Source organism: Triticum urartu, chromosome 1A, assembly GCF_056163025.1.
Source record: "Triticum urartu cultivar PI428250 chromosome 1A, HENAU_Tu73, whole genome shotgun sequence".
NCBI lineage: Eukaryota > Viridiplantae > Streptophyta > Magnoliopsida > Poales > Poaceae > Triticum > Triticum urartu.
In genome coordinates this window covers 3,646,892-3,663,376 of record NC_141873.1, presented here as the reverse complement: position 1 = coordinate 3,663,376, position 16,485 = coordinate 3,646,892, and the positions used below count along the sequence as shown (strand labels likewise).

Sequence of the window (16,485 nt, the reverse complement as noted above, 5' to 3'; positions counted from 1 at the left end):
ACAATTGTTGGTTTTATGAATAACTCTTTTGCAACAAACATTGTGCAATGGGCTAGAGTGTATGAAACTCTAAAAGAATTATGAAAATAAACCTAGAGGTATTTTATTATTATCAATATTCATAACATACATCTCATTCATAATGAAAGTATGGCCCTTGTGTTATTCATAACATCGAACATAAAAAGTTCTCTTATGAACAACCTTCTTGCAAGATACCTGATGCAATGGGCTAGAGTTTGTAAAACTCTAAATGAATTATGAAAATAAATATAGACGGCAATACACCGATGGAAGGTATAGTAACATTTACTATGTTCCCTGTGTATACCTTAACCTCATTTCTGGCTAGTCTTTTTAGGCCATAGTAGCTCTTACATTGATTCGCAACAGAATGCAATCAAGCGGGTATCTTTGTGATTAACTCACAATACCCAAGAATTAGTGATTAACATGTTTAACTGTAATTCCCAAGAACTATATCTTTGACCAGCCTACTTATATATCAAAAACTTGTATGACATTCATACATTAGCTGGATATTCCAGTCATCTTTGTTTCTGCCTTTATACTTCTAACAGTTTAACTTTTAGTATTTCTCCTACTCGCAAAAGAAGCACCCAACTTAAGAGTGGTGTTAGCCCTGGACTTCCTAGGCATGTAAGTCATACTAACACCCTTTGGACACTTCCTTTCTCTTTAAGTTGTTGTTTTATTCACCTTTCATCATATGATAGGCGTTCTTCTGGATCCCTCTCTTATCAGTCTAATGCATAGTAAACACTTTACTAATACTTTGCAATCAAACATTGCTTTGGATATTTCATATCTTTCAGCCTTTGTTTGTATCTGAAAATTAATTTTCAATTCCATGAATATCACATAACTATCCCAAACTTTCGAAGTTCAAGTTTCATGGAAGGAAACATATTGAACTTGACCGCAACGGAATTCTAGCTTTTGGATCGAAGGACGAGAGTCTCATCATCCATTGCTTTGAGCGGTAGTATACGGAAAGCATGCGATAGGACAAAGTCCTTCTCGGCACTTTTGAGGACAATCCTCACATTATGTTACAAGTCGTAAAGTTTTAACCAGATATTTAACAGCTATTCAATTTTAACAGGGAAGGTGGAAACGCGAGCCATTATTCAACAACTATTTTGCAAGAAACACTTAGACGGTGTTCATAATTAATTGCACTGAGAATTAAACATGTTAATTCAACAGTGCGCTCCCACTCAAATCAATATCTCTCATAATTAATTTTGAGTGATACAAGATCCAGACTTCAACTCATCGTCATAGAATCATCATCTCATAATGGGAATTTTAATCGGTAGGCCAACTTGCCGATCACATCTCTATGTGACTCTTGCTCATCTTTCGATGCGTGTGTTCCGAGCTCAGGACGATCCTGCCATGAACGTCAAGACAACCAAGTGATCTTGCTGCGAAGTTAGACCTCACCCGCCTCACACTTCTCTAATAGTTCGTACCAATGCATCCATGGTGCACCCCGAAAAGATAGGTGCCGTGAGAGTGCTACACTTGGGAGAACACTAACTACTTGATATTTTAATGAGAGATCACGCTAATAAAAAGTGACTACCGCGCAATCAAGAAGGGTGCATCATAAGGGATAAACATCTCAGGCAATTCATAATAGCATGATATGGTATAGCCCTTTCTGACGGAGAAGTCTTTCATTTCTTCGTCTTCGGCATTCGCGTCGGTGTTCACCTTCGTGAAGATTGCCACCACCTTGTCGATGCAACAAATAATATTGCTATCTCTATAGGTAATAAAATAAGTGCATTACTTAAGGTTGACACGCAGGTCACTAAAGTGACAATCATATGGCTCCAGCCATCATGCCGAATCATGACACGCAGGTCATGTTAATCAATTTACATCATATAGTCATCTCATACATAATCAAATTGAATATGAGCATTGGTATACCACATCACATGTACATGCAAACCCTCCTGCAAAACCAAGTTAGATGTTTCTAATCGGTTAATGCAAACTTGTTTTTCGTGGCTTCTAAGGTTTTGACTTAAACCGCAACTACCAACGTTTTATCATCAAGTATGATTATTCAAGTTGCTAGATTAACATCTCAGGGTGTATGAAACATGAGATAATTAAATCTCGAGCCCCATACTAAACTTTGTCATACGCATGACCCCCGTGTAGATCATATCTGCAATGCCCTTTCATCTGTGGATTTCATCTTTCTTTTGACTAGGGCAGAACCCAAAGAACTGATAGCACTTCCATGATCAATCAGGATCACGGATTGCCAGAACTTTGTCAAATTCCACCATGCTGTCTCGAGATTGAGCAAACGCAAATTGTAGGGAAGCAACAAGAACGTCGGGTAACAGATTTCATCTATCACCCGCATAAATAATTTTCAGCAATAGATCTCATCTACTCCAAAATGATCTTATGATCTTATGCAATACCCATACATGTCCATTTATTCTAGATCATAACATGCATCTACGCATAGCACGGCTCTTGATGCCACTGTAGGGGAACGCAGCAGAAAACAAAAAATTTCCAACCTACGCATCAGCCCAGGACCACTATGGAGACTGCATACATGGTTTGATCTTTTTCATTACCGACTCGTAGCGCAGCGGGAAGTAGAGTTGATGACAAACGGCGGTGCAGATCCCCGCAGCTAGGATTTACAACCTCCCAACATCGAGGATGTATACCCTCATCTGCTCCTCAGATAGCCCTCCAGGAGACGGTCGAACAGCCCCCCGGACGGTGTCGCGGACAGCCCTTCGGGAGGACCATCGAAATTCGAACGGTCACTCGGACAGCCCTTCGGGAGGACCTTCGAAACTCAGATGGTCACATGGACAGCCCTTCGGGAGGCAGTCACGAACTAAGACCGAAACTACGATCTCTCTACAGAGTTTCACACAAACGGTGTCATCTATCCGGCAGGGCTTCGCCGTCCAGAACTAGTTCCTGCCGGAACCCAGACAACCTTGCGGCTCTATGAAACTCTTTTCGTGGGAGGGAGAGAAGAAGCCAGATCATGCATGGCACTTGTATCTGAGAAGGGATGGGTCTTTAGGCAGCCCCCTCCACCCCTATTTATAGGACAAGCCCAAGGGTGGCTTCTCCAAGAAGCCAAGGGGATAATACCAAAAGGCCCTCAAGGTGGCTTCTCCAAGAAGCCAAGCAAAAAGCACTTTCACTATTCATGACAACATTTTTCAGCGTCCGTTCGAACTGAAAATATTTATGTGGGCTCAGAACATTTCCATTACCCACTAAAAATAATTTTCAACACATTCCGAAACAATTTCGGTTTAGTGATTTTCATCTGCGCAAAGCAAACAAGAATGCATTTTTACTATTCATGAGGACAATTTTTTGCGTCCATTAAATCCGAAAATATTTCTGTGGGTCTTAGAATAATTCCAGTACCCACTAAAATGATTTTGGATTTGTTCTGAAACAATTTCAGATTAGTGAATTTCATCTGCGAAAAACATCTGAAGTGGTTCCGGCAGCCCAGGAGCATATCCGGTTATTATCCCGGAAAATTCCAGAAAGCTTGCAGAATGATTCTGGCACACTCCAAGAATTATCAGGCATGTCCCGAAACCAATTTGACTTAACGGTATCCCCTGAAACAACTTTTCAGTTTCACCGAAACTCATCCGATGACCTCTCTCTGCGGAACCTTTTCCGTTGTCCGAAACTTTTTCGTTGTCCGAAACTTTTTCGGTGATTTTCTCTCAGACTCCCTGTCTAGTATTCAACAGATAGATGACCCTTAAGCGTGTGACCCTATAGGTTCGGTGAAGTATAGACATGATCCGGAACCCCTTCCGTTCAATGATAAACATCGGAGCCGTGGACACCCATATTGACCCCTATACCCACACGAATGAATATTCGAGTGAACCTCCAGTTGCCGTGTGCTATTCCTGTTGCTTTGCAATATGTTACAAAGACCCAAGGTGAGATTTACTTGCATCCCCGTGGATCAACAACTTGTCCACTATGCTAGTTACCTCGTTACTGGTTTTGTTCTCTTTTCTCGTTTCCGTGTTCTTGCATCCCTGTGATGAAATCACACTGTGTCTGGCCAGACGATGATGGATACCATAACACTGAGAGGGCCCGAGAATATCTCTCCATCGTCGGAGGAGAAAATCCCAATCTTGAGCTATCAAGTTACTTGACACACTTTTCCATGAACCCGTAAGCCGCCGTAATAGCCACCCATTTACGGATGACGTTTAACAAACCCCAAAGTTTATGAAGCAAGCATGAAGAAACTCGATACTATCATGGTCTAAGGAATCATGTAAACGTTAACCATCTCTGTGTTTTTTACCATTAACTTGTGACGAATGAATCTCATAGCATAACATCAAACCAAGTCGATTCAACACAAATGTTCTCTTAACATTGTGCCCTCAAAGTTGTTGGCATACACATGCCCATGATCAGGAAAACGGAACCATCATGCTACACTTGAGCTAGTCTTAGAGGCCAAACTAGGAATACTTCTTACTGTTTATTACTCCACACGTGCATATGAGTCTTCCTCCGAGCCTCGTGGATATTGCATACTCGAGAATCATTGCAGTTATAGCATGGAACATAAACAGAATTATGAACTCGAAGATAAATAATATCATTTATTATTGCCTCTAGGGCATATCTCCTACACTTCCATCAACTTAACCACCTAGTGGTCGAGATCAGTCTTGGCGGCTGATGCGGCAGCCAGGTCGTCAGTGAGTTCCTTCAGTTGGATGGCAGAATCAGTAGCAATGGTGTCCAGGGCAGCTCCGTGCTTGTCCTCCAGTTCCTTGGTGCGTTGACACACAAGAGCCTCCAGATTGTCATCCTTTGCACGAACAGTGGCTTCGAGTTTCTCCTCCCGGAGGGAGATTTCTTGCTCTTTGGCCTGTAGGGATGCCTTGCTATCCGCCAGGCACGCCTCGCATGCCATGACGTCTTCCATTGTAATTAGGAGAGGCTCATGCTGCCTCATAACCTTGAACTGCTTATCATGCCACTCGCGCGGCCCCAGATATTTGTCTTTCAGCTTCTTGTCCACTCTGCTGGCGGACTTGCACCGTTCCTTGAGCGCCTGCCACTTATGGTTGTGTTGGGCCTGTATCTCCTTCATGCCTGTCACCATGGACTCCAAGAAGGACAAGTCCATTGTGATGGCGCCTGAGTCGTAGACCTCTCCAACTTCCTGGTATATCGGTGCCAGAAGGCGTTGAAGCTCTTCATTGAGCTCTGCGCTCGTTGTCAAGGACGGTCCGGGGGCTCTAGTTCCAGGCAACGACAACACCATGGCCAGAGTATTTGAGGAGGGTGGCGGAGTCTCTGTAACGATCTCAAAGGAGGGAAGTGGATCCATGGTTTGGAGGAGAACTTTCACCTCAACCACCACCTCCTCTTCCGGGCGTCCTCCGAAGAATGCTCCACCACCGCCAATGAATTCTGGACATTCCCAGCAGCAAGGCCCTATCCCTTTGCGGCAGAAATCTCAACGGCCTCGTCAGCAGCAACACTACCTATGTCAGGCACCACCTCCAGTAGTTCTGGCTCTTCGCCTTGGGGGTCTTCGGATGAGAAGACCGGCGGACAACAAAGAAACATAAGTTTAAATTGATGAGGAAATCAGGAGAAGTAATTAGGATAAGAAAGGCAAAAGGGAATAAGTGGAGTACTTGGAGAAGTCTGCCGGGAAGGGACCTCAGTATCCCTAGCAGTGTCTGTTGCCGGGCCATGTATAATTCGCCGCCTACTGCGGCAGCGTCGGCGGCTCACTATGCGGTTGCATATGCAGAGGGCTCTGTCTGGGATTCTTCACCTCGGTCAGCGGAGGAGATATGCCCCTCCGGAAGGGGCTCTCCCTGCATCGTGTCACCACCACCTCCGGTGAAAAGAACTAAGCTCCCACTTCCAGGCCTAGGGCTAGAATGGGGGCTCGGCATGGGATCCCCCACATCGCTCTCTTCCAAGGCTAGTCTCTCCGCGGTCTTCGGCGACCCAACACGTCGGGGCCTCTTCCGGGGACGGTGGATGAGGGTTTCCATGTCCTCCTCAACTTCTTTGTCGGCAATAGCAGAACAAGAGGTCAGTCAGCATGGGTAATCAAGTATTTCGGAGCTATTTACAAAAGGAAGAATCTTCCTTACTGTCGGTGTCAAAACCGGCGGATCTCGGGTAGGGGGTCCCGAACTATGCGTCTAGGCGGATGGTAACAGGAGACAAGGGGCACGATGTTTTTACCCAGGTTCGGGCCCTCTCGATGGAGGTAAAACCCTACTCCTGCTTGATTAATATTGATGATATGGGTAGTACAAGAGTGGATCTACCACGAGATCAAGGAGGCTAAACCCTAGAAGCTAGCCTATGGTATGATTGTTGTTGTGATTGTTGTCCTACGGACTAAAACCCTCCAGTTTATATAGACACCGGAGAGGGCTAGGGTTACACAGAGTCAGTTACAATGGTAGGAGATCTACATATTCGTATTGCCAAGCTTGCCTTCCACGCCAAGGAAAGTCCCATCCGGACACGGGACGAAGTCTTCAATCTTGTATCTTCATAGTCTTGGAGTCCGGCCGATGATGATAGTCCGGCTATCCGGACACCCCCTAGTCCAGGACTCCCTCAGTAGCCCCTGAACCAGGCTTCAATGACGACGAGTCCGGCGCGCATATTGTCTTCGGCATTGCAAGGCGGGTTCCTCCTCCGAATAATTCATAGAAGATTGTGAACACCAGGATAGTGTCCGGCTCTGTAAAATAAATTCCACATACCACCGTAGAGAGAATAATATTTACACAAGTTCAATCTGCTGACGCATTTCATGCCGTGACGTCACACCGCTACCAAGCCTTTACTTGAATCGTTTTTATTATACCACCTCAGCGCGTTTAGCGAAGCGGTTTCCTTGGCACGTCTTGTCGAAGCAGAGATCGTGTTCCCCTTATTCCGGGATTCCCATCAATACGGACGTGGGTAACCCAACCGCGCCCGTCGCCACGCCCCCTCCATCGAAGGCGGGTTCCAAACGGTCATGGAGACGGCTCTTGGTATTCTCCTTCTTTATAATGAGACCCAGGCTCGTTCTTTTTCTTCAATCCTCAATCGAATCCGCCCCTCGCCCCGAGCTCCAACACTCAGGGCTCCAGATTCGAGCGCTTCGGAACTTCGACAATGTCCGGCTCCGACCTGCTGGGCCGGTGGATGCCCTCCTCCTTCACGGAGGAGGACGTGCTAAAGCTGAGAGAAGCCAGGTACTTAACCTACGAGATTTCGCATAGGCTTCCTGCCCAAGGGCAAGTCATTCCCACTCCCGAGCCAGCCGAGAGCATTGTGTTCATGTCTCACCTCCGTCGAGGTTTATGCTTCCCGATGGATCCCTTTGTGAGGGGGCTCATGTTTTACTATGGGTTGGAATTCCACGACTTGGCTCCGGAGTCCATCCTCCACATCTCATCATTCATTGTCATCTGCGAAGCCTTCCTCCGCACTACCCCCACTTCGGTTTGTGGCTCAAAACCTTCAACGTGGAGCCAAAGATGATCAAGGGGCGTCAAGCAGAATGCGGCGGGGTGGCTGTAAGCAAGAGGGCCGATGCTCCATGGCACAAGGGCTCTTTCCAGGAGGAGCTCGGTCTATGGCAACAGGAGTGGTTCTATATTACCGCTCCTAGGGGCGGCAGGCAGAAGCTGCCGCCCGTCTTATGCTCGGGCCCTCCACAACGTCTGATGTCATGGGTCAACAAAGGGCTTAACTGGGGGCCGTCAAAGGACGTACCCCTATTGCAGGGCCGGATTCGAGACCTCCAATAGAGGGAGATCAATCTGGTCATAGTGATGCAGGTTATGCTGATTCGGCGTCTTCTGCCCTGCAAACGTCGCCCCCTCCGCCTGTGGGAATTCAATCCAGAGGGGCCACGAGCTCTCCAACACTTCATGGGTACGACACCCGTGGAGATGTACAAATTGTTCTTCGGATCACAAGAAGTGTGTCCGGAATTGACCAAGGACGCCGGCTTAAGCTGCAATCGCCCGGATGCTCAAGTAAGTAGCCCTGTGTCCGGACATACATTTTGCTTGCATATTCTTGGATTTGCCGTTTAACCAATCGTCCTTTGAATAGGAGTGGATAGCGTAAGCAAAACTGATACGGTGTCCGGCCCCCCTCCCGGAGACCGCGTCGGACTCGGTGTTTGTCAAGATGCTGGAGGTTGTGCCTCCAGAGGAGGCCGAAGGGGAAAACAGAGAAACTACCGCCTCTACTAAGGAGGCTTTCGAGAAAGGGGGGATTGAGAATCCCTCCTTCCAGGGGGAGAAGAGGACCGCTTCCGAAGATCCGGAGGCTAAGGCCTCAAAGCGGGGGAAGAAATCTTCACCAGAGGGTCCTACGCCAGGGGAAACCCCGGCCGCACTATTTCCCCTAAGGAATCATCCCTCCAGCGAGCCGTAAGTAGAAAAAGGGGAGTTTTGTAATAATAGACAACCCTATTTTTTTTTGCTTCTGAGGATAAAGTTGTTATCTTGTAGTTCGGATCTCCGTCCTTCTCAGCTGAGCTCGTCCTCAGGGGACCTTCGTCCGGAGATGATGGAGAGCGAGACTCCTCCATCTGCCGCGCCATCAGGCGGGGCGGACGACCCTGAGGTGTCGTCGCAGAGGGTCTCCGCAAATCTGGCGGGGCCGGAGAGTTCGGCACCTACTGGTGTACGGCCGGGGGAGCTGAAGGGTCTGCTCGAGAGGGCGTCTATCTCAGAAGATCACCGCATATTGATAAATACGGTGATTGAAAGAATTTCGTCTGCTAAGGGCGGGTTGCATGATGCTGTCAGAAGTTTACTGGCGGGTTTTGAGGTACGTAAAAATGACATACCTTTTGACAGTTTTGCACATAGAGCGCGCCCTGTATAGATAGTAGCCCCTTAGACTCGGAATGTTGTCGAAAGCGACAGCGTGCTGAGGATAATAATCTCAGTTATGAATTCTCGCCTTTCCTATGCAGCTGGCGGATCGTCCGGTGGCCAGCCGGACTGATAGAGTTGCCGAGCTAAAGCGGCAACTTGATGTTGCGGATGCAGACATCGCGCTGGTCAATAAACGACTCGACGAGTCACAAGGTAGGTTGATTCTCCGTGGTCACCTAGGAAGGGAGCTGACGCCCACTTCTTACAATATGTATGCTTGATGCAGATGGTGCCGCTGCTGTGGAAGACCTTCGGGCAGAGCTTGCTCGAGCCAAGGAGCAGGCCAGAAGGAGTGATACGGCTGCCTCGAGGGCAGCCGAAGAGCTAAAAGCCGAAAAGGCTGCTCACTACTGAAGCAGGGAGGAGATGGCCGGAATGGCCGTGAAGCTGAAGGATGTTACTGACCACTATGAGGTTCTTGAAAAAGAGCGCCGAGCGGAGCAAGAGGACCTGAAGAAGGCCACCGCCGAAGCCAAGGATGCCCGTTCTGCACTGAGGGCTATAAAGGAGGAGCTGCGTCAGGCCGGAGACATTGCGGCTGGAAAGCCCTTTCTGCTGCGCAGGAAGTTCACAGATCCAAAGTATGCTCAGCTGGGCCAGCTGTGGGGTGCGGAGGATCCTTATCTGGATTTGGCGGCGAGTGCGGCGGATGCGGTTGTGCACTTCCGAAGCCAAAAGGATCACGAGATGGAAGAGCTATTTTGGTCTCAATTCCACAGTCCGGAGCGTCCACTTCCGTTGACCGATCGGTTGGCTGAGTGGGCTGAGCTGAATAGATTATCCGGATTTGCCATGACGGATGTGGTGGCTCATGTGTGGCCGGATAGGCCTAAGCCGAAGAGTTATTTTGGCTTATTGCAGCAGTTCCTTGGGGCGGTGCTTCATATCAAGGCGATGAAGCGGTCGGCGTGCATAGAGGGTGCGCGGATGGCTCTCGCCCGTGTCAAGACATACTGGGCGGAGATGGATGCCACTGATGTTGCCTCCCGGGGTTCGGACAAAAGCCGGTTACCCGCCGAGTACTATTTTGGGGAAGTCCTGCAGGGCGCTCGTTTGATAGAGTCGCAGTGCTCGAAAAATGTTATGTTCAAATGACATGTATGATTTGTGAAACCATATTTATAATATGAGTGCTTTTTATACTTGTGCGTTCAAGTGTTGAAATATCTCCTGTGCGGCCGTTAATGTATATGTGTATATAACCTAAAAGATGGCAGCCTTCGGCTTCAGCCCCCACGCACATGGTGCGGGGGTGTTTGCAAAAATAGCGCATTTTCACGCTTAATCCAACGTCTTGGTCCTGTGAAGGAGGTGGTAGTGTAGCAAACTAGGCAACGGGACTATAATGCTTTATCACCTTCACTTAGCCATAGGAGTTCGAAGGTGGGGCTACGATATAGCCCCTGGGGGCACCGCGCTCTCCGAATTCGGGGCGCGTATGTGCCTGACCGGGAAACGGTCCTTCGTCAAAGCGGAGGAATTCTAGACATTCCGGTAGTCGATCGAGTGGTTGACCAGTCTCTCGCTATATCATGACAGTCAGTTTTCGGCTTTCTCTACTGAGGTGCTCGCCCGGCCGAACCGGGGCACAATCGCAGTAGTTCTCCTGGTGCCGCGCTAGCCGATGATACGGAACGTAAGGCAGCAAAACACAGGAGCCGGGCAAACCCAACATTTGACCAAAGACATGATTCGGAGCTAATGCATATAAGGCCTAACTCGAGACGCCGAACACTACCTAAGGTATTCGGTCTTTATGATAACAGGCAGAACGATGCCCTAAGCCCCTCGTGTCCAGGTACGGGCGAAAATTTCTGACACGGCCGATGCCGAAACGCCAGCCTCCTCATCGGTTATGGTAAGAAACCGGGGGATGTGGATCAACAAGAGACAGTAAGAAAGGTTTACGCAGGGTCTTAATCTGAAAAGAATCCTTGCAACGGGTCCCTGCTGCACGTCTGCGCCTGTGTCTCCGTTGTGCTGTATCCTGGATGGGTGTAGCACACTGTTCATCTGTAAAAGAGAAGAACTTAGTTTGGAAAGATATCATGCGAGCAATGTATTAAAATAGAGCGTGAAAAAAGAAATGAATGAAGTTGAGCTTTTATTGGTTCTCATTGTTCATGCTCACAGCCCCTTGTAAAGGGGTGTGCGGCTAGGAAGCCCCTACTTTATTTAAGCCGGACTCGCCTAGCCATGTCCGGGGTCTTAAGCGACCTTTCAAAGAGATAATGCCGCGTGGACCGGGCATTTTAAGTGTAAGAGACGCGTAATGCAGTATTGCATTGAAGCGGGCGAAAGCTTCAGGTTCCAATAGTGCTTGATGGCTACTTTTAAATGGGGCGATATGGAAGATTAGCTTTTCGCGACGGAAGTTATCGGATGAACCGAACACAACTTCTAGTAGTAAGGACCCTGTGCAATTGGCGTAAGGGCCTGGCGTCACTCCTTTGAAGGAAGTGCTGCTATGGCGAATTTTGGTCGGGTCTATCCCCATCCTGCGGATTGTGTCCGGATATAGCAGGTTTAAGTCACTACCGCCATCCATTAGGACTTGTGTAAATTGTAGTCCGTCGATTATAGGATCCAATATCAAAGCAGTCCATCCTGCGTTCCGAATGTTTCTGGAGTAATCCAGATGGTCGAAAGTAATTGGTTGTGACATCCAATATCGGGATTCCGCTGGGGTGGACCGTGCGGCGTGTACTTTAGTAGGTGCCGCACTATTGTTCCGTATTATCACGTGAAGTGAGTTTACTGTTTTGACTTCTTATGGCAAAGTCTTTTGTTTTCCGGCGCCCTGCTTGTGGGGTTCGTCATCATCTCCGCTTGGTGTGTCGAGCCCCTTGTGTCCAGCGCTCTATTTGAAGACCCAACAATCTCGGTGGGTATGGTTTGCAGGCTTCTCGGGGGTACTGTGGATTTGACATATCCTGTCCAAAATTTTGTTTAGGTTGGATAGCTCGTCACTGTTGTCTTTAAGAGGCAGTGTTTTGTTGTTCGGCCGAGACCTTTTGAATCCGGCGTTGACCTCTATGTTCTTTGGGCCGTTTTCTTTACTCCGGCGCTGATCCTTTCTGCGTCGTGATTTCCCATTTCCATCTCTGACCTCGGATGTACTTGGGTCGCTGGTGCTGCATCTTGCCAGCCAGCTATCTTCTCCCGCGCAAAAGCGGGTCATGAGGCTCGTTAGCGCGGCCATTGTTCTTGGTTTTTCCTGGCCGAGGTGTCTGGCGAGCCATTTGTCTCGGACGTTATGTTTAAAAGCTGCTAAGGCTTCGGTGTCTGGACAGTCGACTATTTGGTTCTTTTTGGTGAGGAACCTGTTCCAGAATTTGCATGCTGACTCTCCGGGCTGTTGAGTTATGTGACTTAAATCGTCTGCATCCGGAGGGCGGACATAAGTCCCCTGAAAATTTGCTCTAAACGCATCCTCGAGTTCTTCCCAACTTCCAATGGTATTTTCTGGGAGGCTTTTGAGCCAATGCTGAGCTGGCCCTTTGAGCTTGAGGGGTAGGTATTTTATGGCATGGAGATCATCTCCTCTTGCCATGTGTATGTGTAGGATGTAATCCTCAATCCAGACTTCGGGGTCTGTTGTTCCGTCATATGCCTCTATGTTTACGGGTTTGAATCCCGCTGGAAATTCATGATCAAGTACCTCATCGGTGAAACATAGTGGGTGTGCGGCGCCCCTGTATTTAGGTGTGCCGTTATCTTCGAACACTCGGCGTGTTGTGTTGCTCTCTAGAGGCCTCTTTTTTGGCCCGTAAATGGACCTGACCGGGCCATCCTTTTTGCGAGGATCTTTATGTGTATCATGTGCCGGCTTGTGTGCGGCGCTGCTTGCCGTTCTTAGCCTGTCATCTGGTCATCTATCCGGCCAGGCGGCCTCTTTGCTTTTTGATTCTGGTGGCTCTACGGCCTCCTCGTCGAATTCGGGCAACAGCTTGCACTTCGGATAGCTCTTTGCTTGATGATTATTGCCGTATTTGTCTGCGGTCTTGAGTACTTTGTTCCATCTCATTATGAGTACGTCTTCCGCTGTTTTGAGCTTCCGCTTCTGCTTCTTCAAACTTCTTGCAGTGGCGACGAGCCTTTTGTGAAGGCTCTTATGCTCCGGTGATGTGTCTGGCGTGAGATCGTCTGGACTGTTGTTTTCGCCGGGGATGGGTTGCTTGTCCAATTCATCCTGTTCGGATGGTTGCTTGGTTGCATGTTCGTCCTCCACTAGTTCGCCCTACTCTACGGCTAGGTCGTTATGGGTGCTGTTGTTGTCGAGGCGGGACTTTGGGTGGCGCTTGCGTCGCCGTTTTGGTTGCTTCGCCTCGTCCCGTTGTTCCTCGTTATCGCTTCCTTTTGGTGTATCCACAATGTATATGTCATGAGTTGAGGTGGCTTTCCAGTGCCCTGTAGGCGCAGGTTCTTGGTCGTCTTCGGCATCGTCGTCCATACCGTCGGTGTCTTCGGAGTCGAAGTCTAGCATGTCGGTTGAATCATCGACAGTGGCTACAAAGTGGGTGGTGGGTGGGCTTTGAATTTCTTTGTTGTCCGCATCCCAACCCTCCTGACCGCAATTCGGCCAGGGCTCTCCTGATAGAGAGAGATACCTTATCGAATTCAGAATGTCGCCAAAAGGTGAGTGTTGAAAGATGTCCGTGGCGCCCAATCAGATTCGATTGGAGGGGGCGCAGGAGGTTCAGAGTCCGGCGAGGAGTCTGGCACCTCGGAGTCACGAGCGTCGCAAGGGACAAGGTCAGTATTCGGCTCCATCGCCGTAGAGGTTGCAGCCCCCGAGGCGGTGTCTAGCCACCCATCCTCGATCTGCGCGGTCGGCTCCGAATTAAGGATGAGAGCGGACTCATGTACGGCTTCCAAGGCACTGTCCGGCGGCAGAGCTAAATCATGCCCATCGAGACAGTGCGGCGCGCTCGGCTGTGGCTCGAATCCATCGGAGATCAAGTCTCCGCGGATGTCAGCCGTGAAGTTTAAGCTTCCAAATCTGACCTGATGGCCAGGGGCGTAGCTTTCGATCTGCTCCACATGGCCAAGCGAATTGGCCCGCAGTGCAAAGCCGCCGAACACGAAGATCTGTCCTGGGAGAAAAGCCTCACCGTGGACTGCGTCGTTGTTGATGATCGAAGGAGCTATCAAGCCTATCGGTGACGACACAGAGGAACTCTCAATGAAAGCACCAATGTCGGTGTCAAAACCGGCGGATCTCGGGTAGGGGCTCCCGAACTATGCGTCTAGGCGGATAGTAACAGGAGACAAGGGGCACGATGTTTTTACCCAGGTTCGGGCCCTCTCGATGGAGGTAAAACCCTACTCCTGCTTGATTAATATTGATGATATGGGTAGTACAAGAGTGGATCTACCACGAGATCAAGGAGGCTAAACCCTAGAAGCTAGCCTATGGTATGATTGTTGTTGTGATTGTTGTCCTACGGACTAAAACCCTCCGATTTATGTAGACACCGGAGAGGGCTAGGGTTACACAGAGTCGGTTACAATGGTAGGAGATCTACATATCCATATTGCCAAGCTTGCCTTCCACGACAAGGAAAGTCCCATCCAGACACGGGACGAAGTCTTCAATCTTGTATCTTCATAGTCTTGGAGTCCGGCCGATGATGATAGTCCGGCTATCCGGACACCCCCTAGTCCAGGACTCCCTCACTTACTCTTCGTCAATACACATGGAGTTCAAGTTGAACTCCATGGAAGGCAAGAGCTCACTTCCTCTCCTCGGAGGTGGATGGAAGAGCTCTCCGATAGCTTTGGCACCCGGCGTGGCACCGGCGGCTCCAGTGGGGGCAATCTCTGTGAAGAACTCGAGCCCGAACGGGGCTGGAATCAACTTCCACATCCGCCGATATCTGAGCGGGAGAAGTCTTGATCTGAGGCGATTTGCGGCACGACACATCAACCTTGGTGACCTTGGTGGTGATTTTCTTTACCCTCTTTGGCGGCTGGCGCTGGATTAGGGACCACCGACCCCCGGCTAGCAGCGCGCCTAAGGGGGCGCTGTTCCAGAACTGGCTCGGGGGCTTGAGACCTAGCCGCAAGCCACTCTTCCTCGAGCTCTGCCACTTCGTCAATCTCCTCCTCCTCCTGAAGCTTCGTTGTCGTTATGGCTAAGGCATGAAGTCGAGCAAGGTTATCCCCGGTAAGCTCTTCCCCGGTAACCCCTTCCGTAGCTTGCACCTTGCTGCCACTATGAGAAGAACTCTCATCCTCAGCTTTCCCCTTGCCCTTCCCAGCCTTCGCGCCCCTTGCTATCTCTGCATGGCGGGCGGCTTTGTCCTCCTTGACCCTCCTTAAGATATATGCGACCTCCATAGAGGAGATGCATTTGTACATAATAGTCTCAACCTTGGTGGCCTTCTCCACCAGGGTGCTCGACCATTGGAGCTCTTCATCGAGGGTGGGAAGTCGCCAATCACCTGCCGCCCCTTGAGCATTGCAATCTGGCATCCATTTAATTATCTGATGCCGGGCTGAATTGACGTTCAGAGGGATAACAGTTGTCGGGAGCTTGAACAGCTCGAAGCGGCCATTTGTCGCACAAACAGGGAGGGCCATAAAAAGACAAGTTGTTAGCCAATCTTGGGAGCAACCTCATCCTGTCCCCAGCATCACCATACAAGGTGGGTCTATCCCTCTCCTGCAACGGCGAAATGCGACGGAGAATAAAATCTGCTCCCACATGCTCAATGGTTAGCTCGACAGCCTTCAAACTAGTAATCCTGTTAATTTCCAGGCGTATCCTATCTTTAGTGAGGCCATGAGAGCTCCATTCCTTGCTGCACTCAACACATTCCTTCCGTGCTTCACACAAATTAGGAGCTTCCTCATCTTGAATCCAACACCAATCCCCTCTCCATTCATCCCACCTCTTGTGCTGCCTCCCAAGGATATAATCCCAGAGTTTCCTCGCCATCCGTGGCATCCAAGAAATGTTCCCGGTGCGGTGGCCCTAGTTCTCCTCCCGTAGAACAAAATTATGTCGGAATAGATCCACATTGGGGGTGACTCCGATGAAATTCTCACACAAGTGCGCGAAAATGACCATGGTCGCCATTGCATTCTTCGTGAAGTCAAGGAGGTGGAATCCATAGATGGTCATGATCGCCACAAAGATTTCAAAGCAGGGGGACAGAGGCCACTGATAAATTAAACACACAAGAAACGATACTAGTCTGGTGGATCTTCCTTCCCCTCCGCCAAAACTTTAGGCACTCCGTGCCCTTTCACAACGGGCCTCCCCATAGATACCCATACCTTGCTTGAAGAACTGGGCCGCTCAGGTTCGACGGAAGGAAGATGACGTCTCCCCTTGGCTACCCTCCTGCTCCCCTCACTAGTAGAAAACAGGGCTATGGTCCAGGCCGGCTCAGCCCATTAGTCCCGGTTCAGTGTAGAACCGGGACTAATGTGGGCATTGGTCCCGGTTCGTGAGCCTAGG

General features: G+C 49.3%; 1 protein-coding gene across 1 annotated transcript; it reads right to left on the bottom strand.

Annotated features, from left to right (window-relative positions):
• Positions 1-11,172: 11,172 nt before the first annotated feature.
• LOC125540895 (uncharacterized) lies at positions 11,173-11,682 on the bottom strand. Its single transcript, XM_048704429.2, has one exon. The coding sequence runs from the start codon at positions 11,680-11,682 to the stop codon at positions 11,173-11,175; it is 510 nt and encodes a 169-aa protein (XP_048560386.2).
• Positions 11,683-16,485: the final 4,803 nt, after the last annotated feature.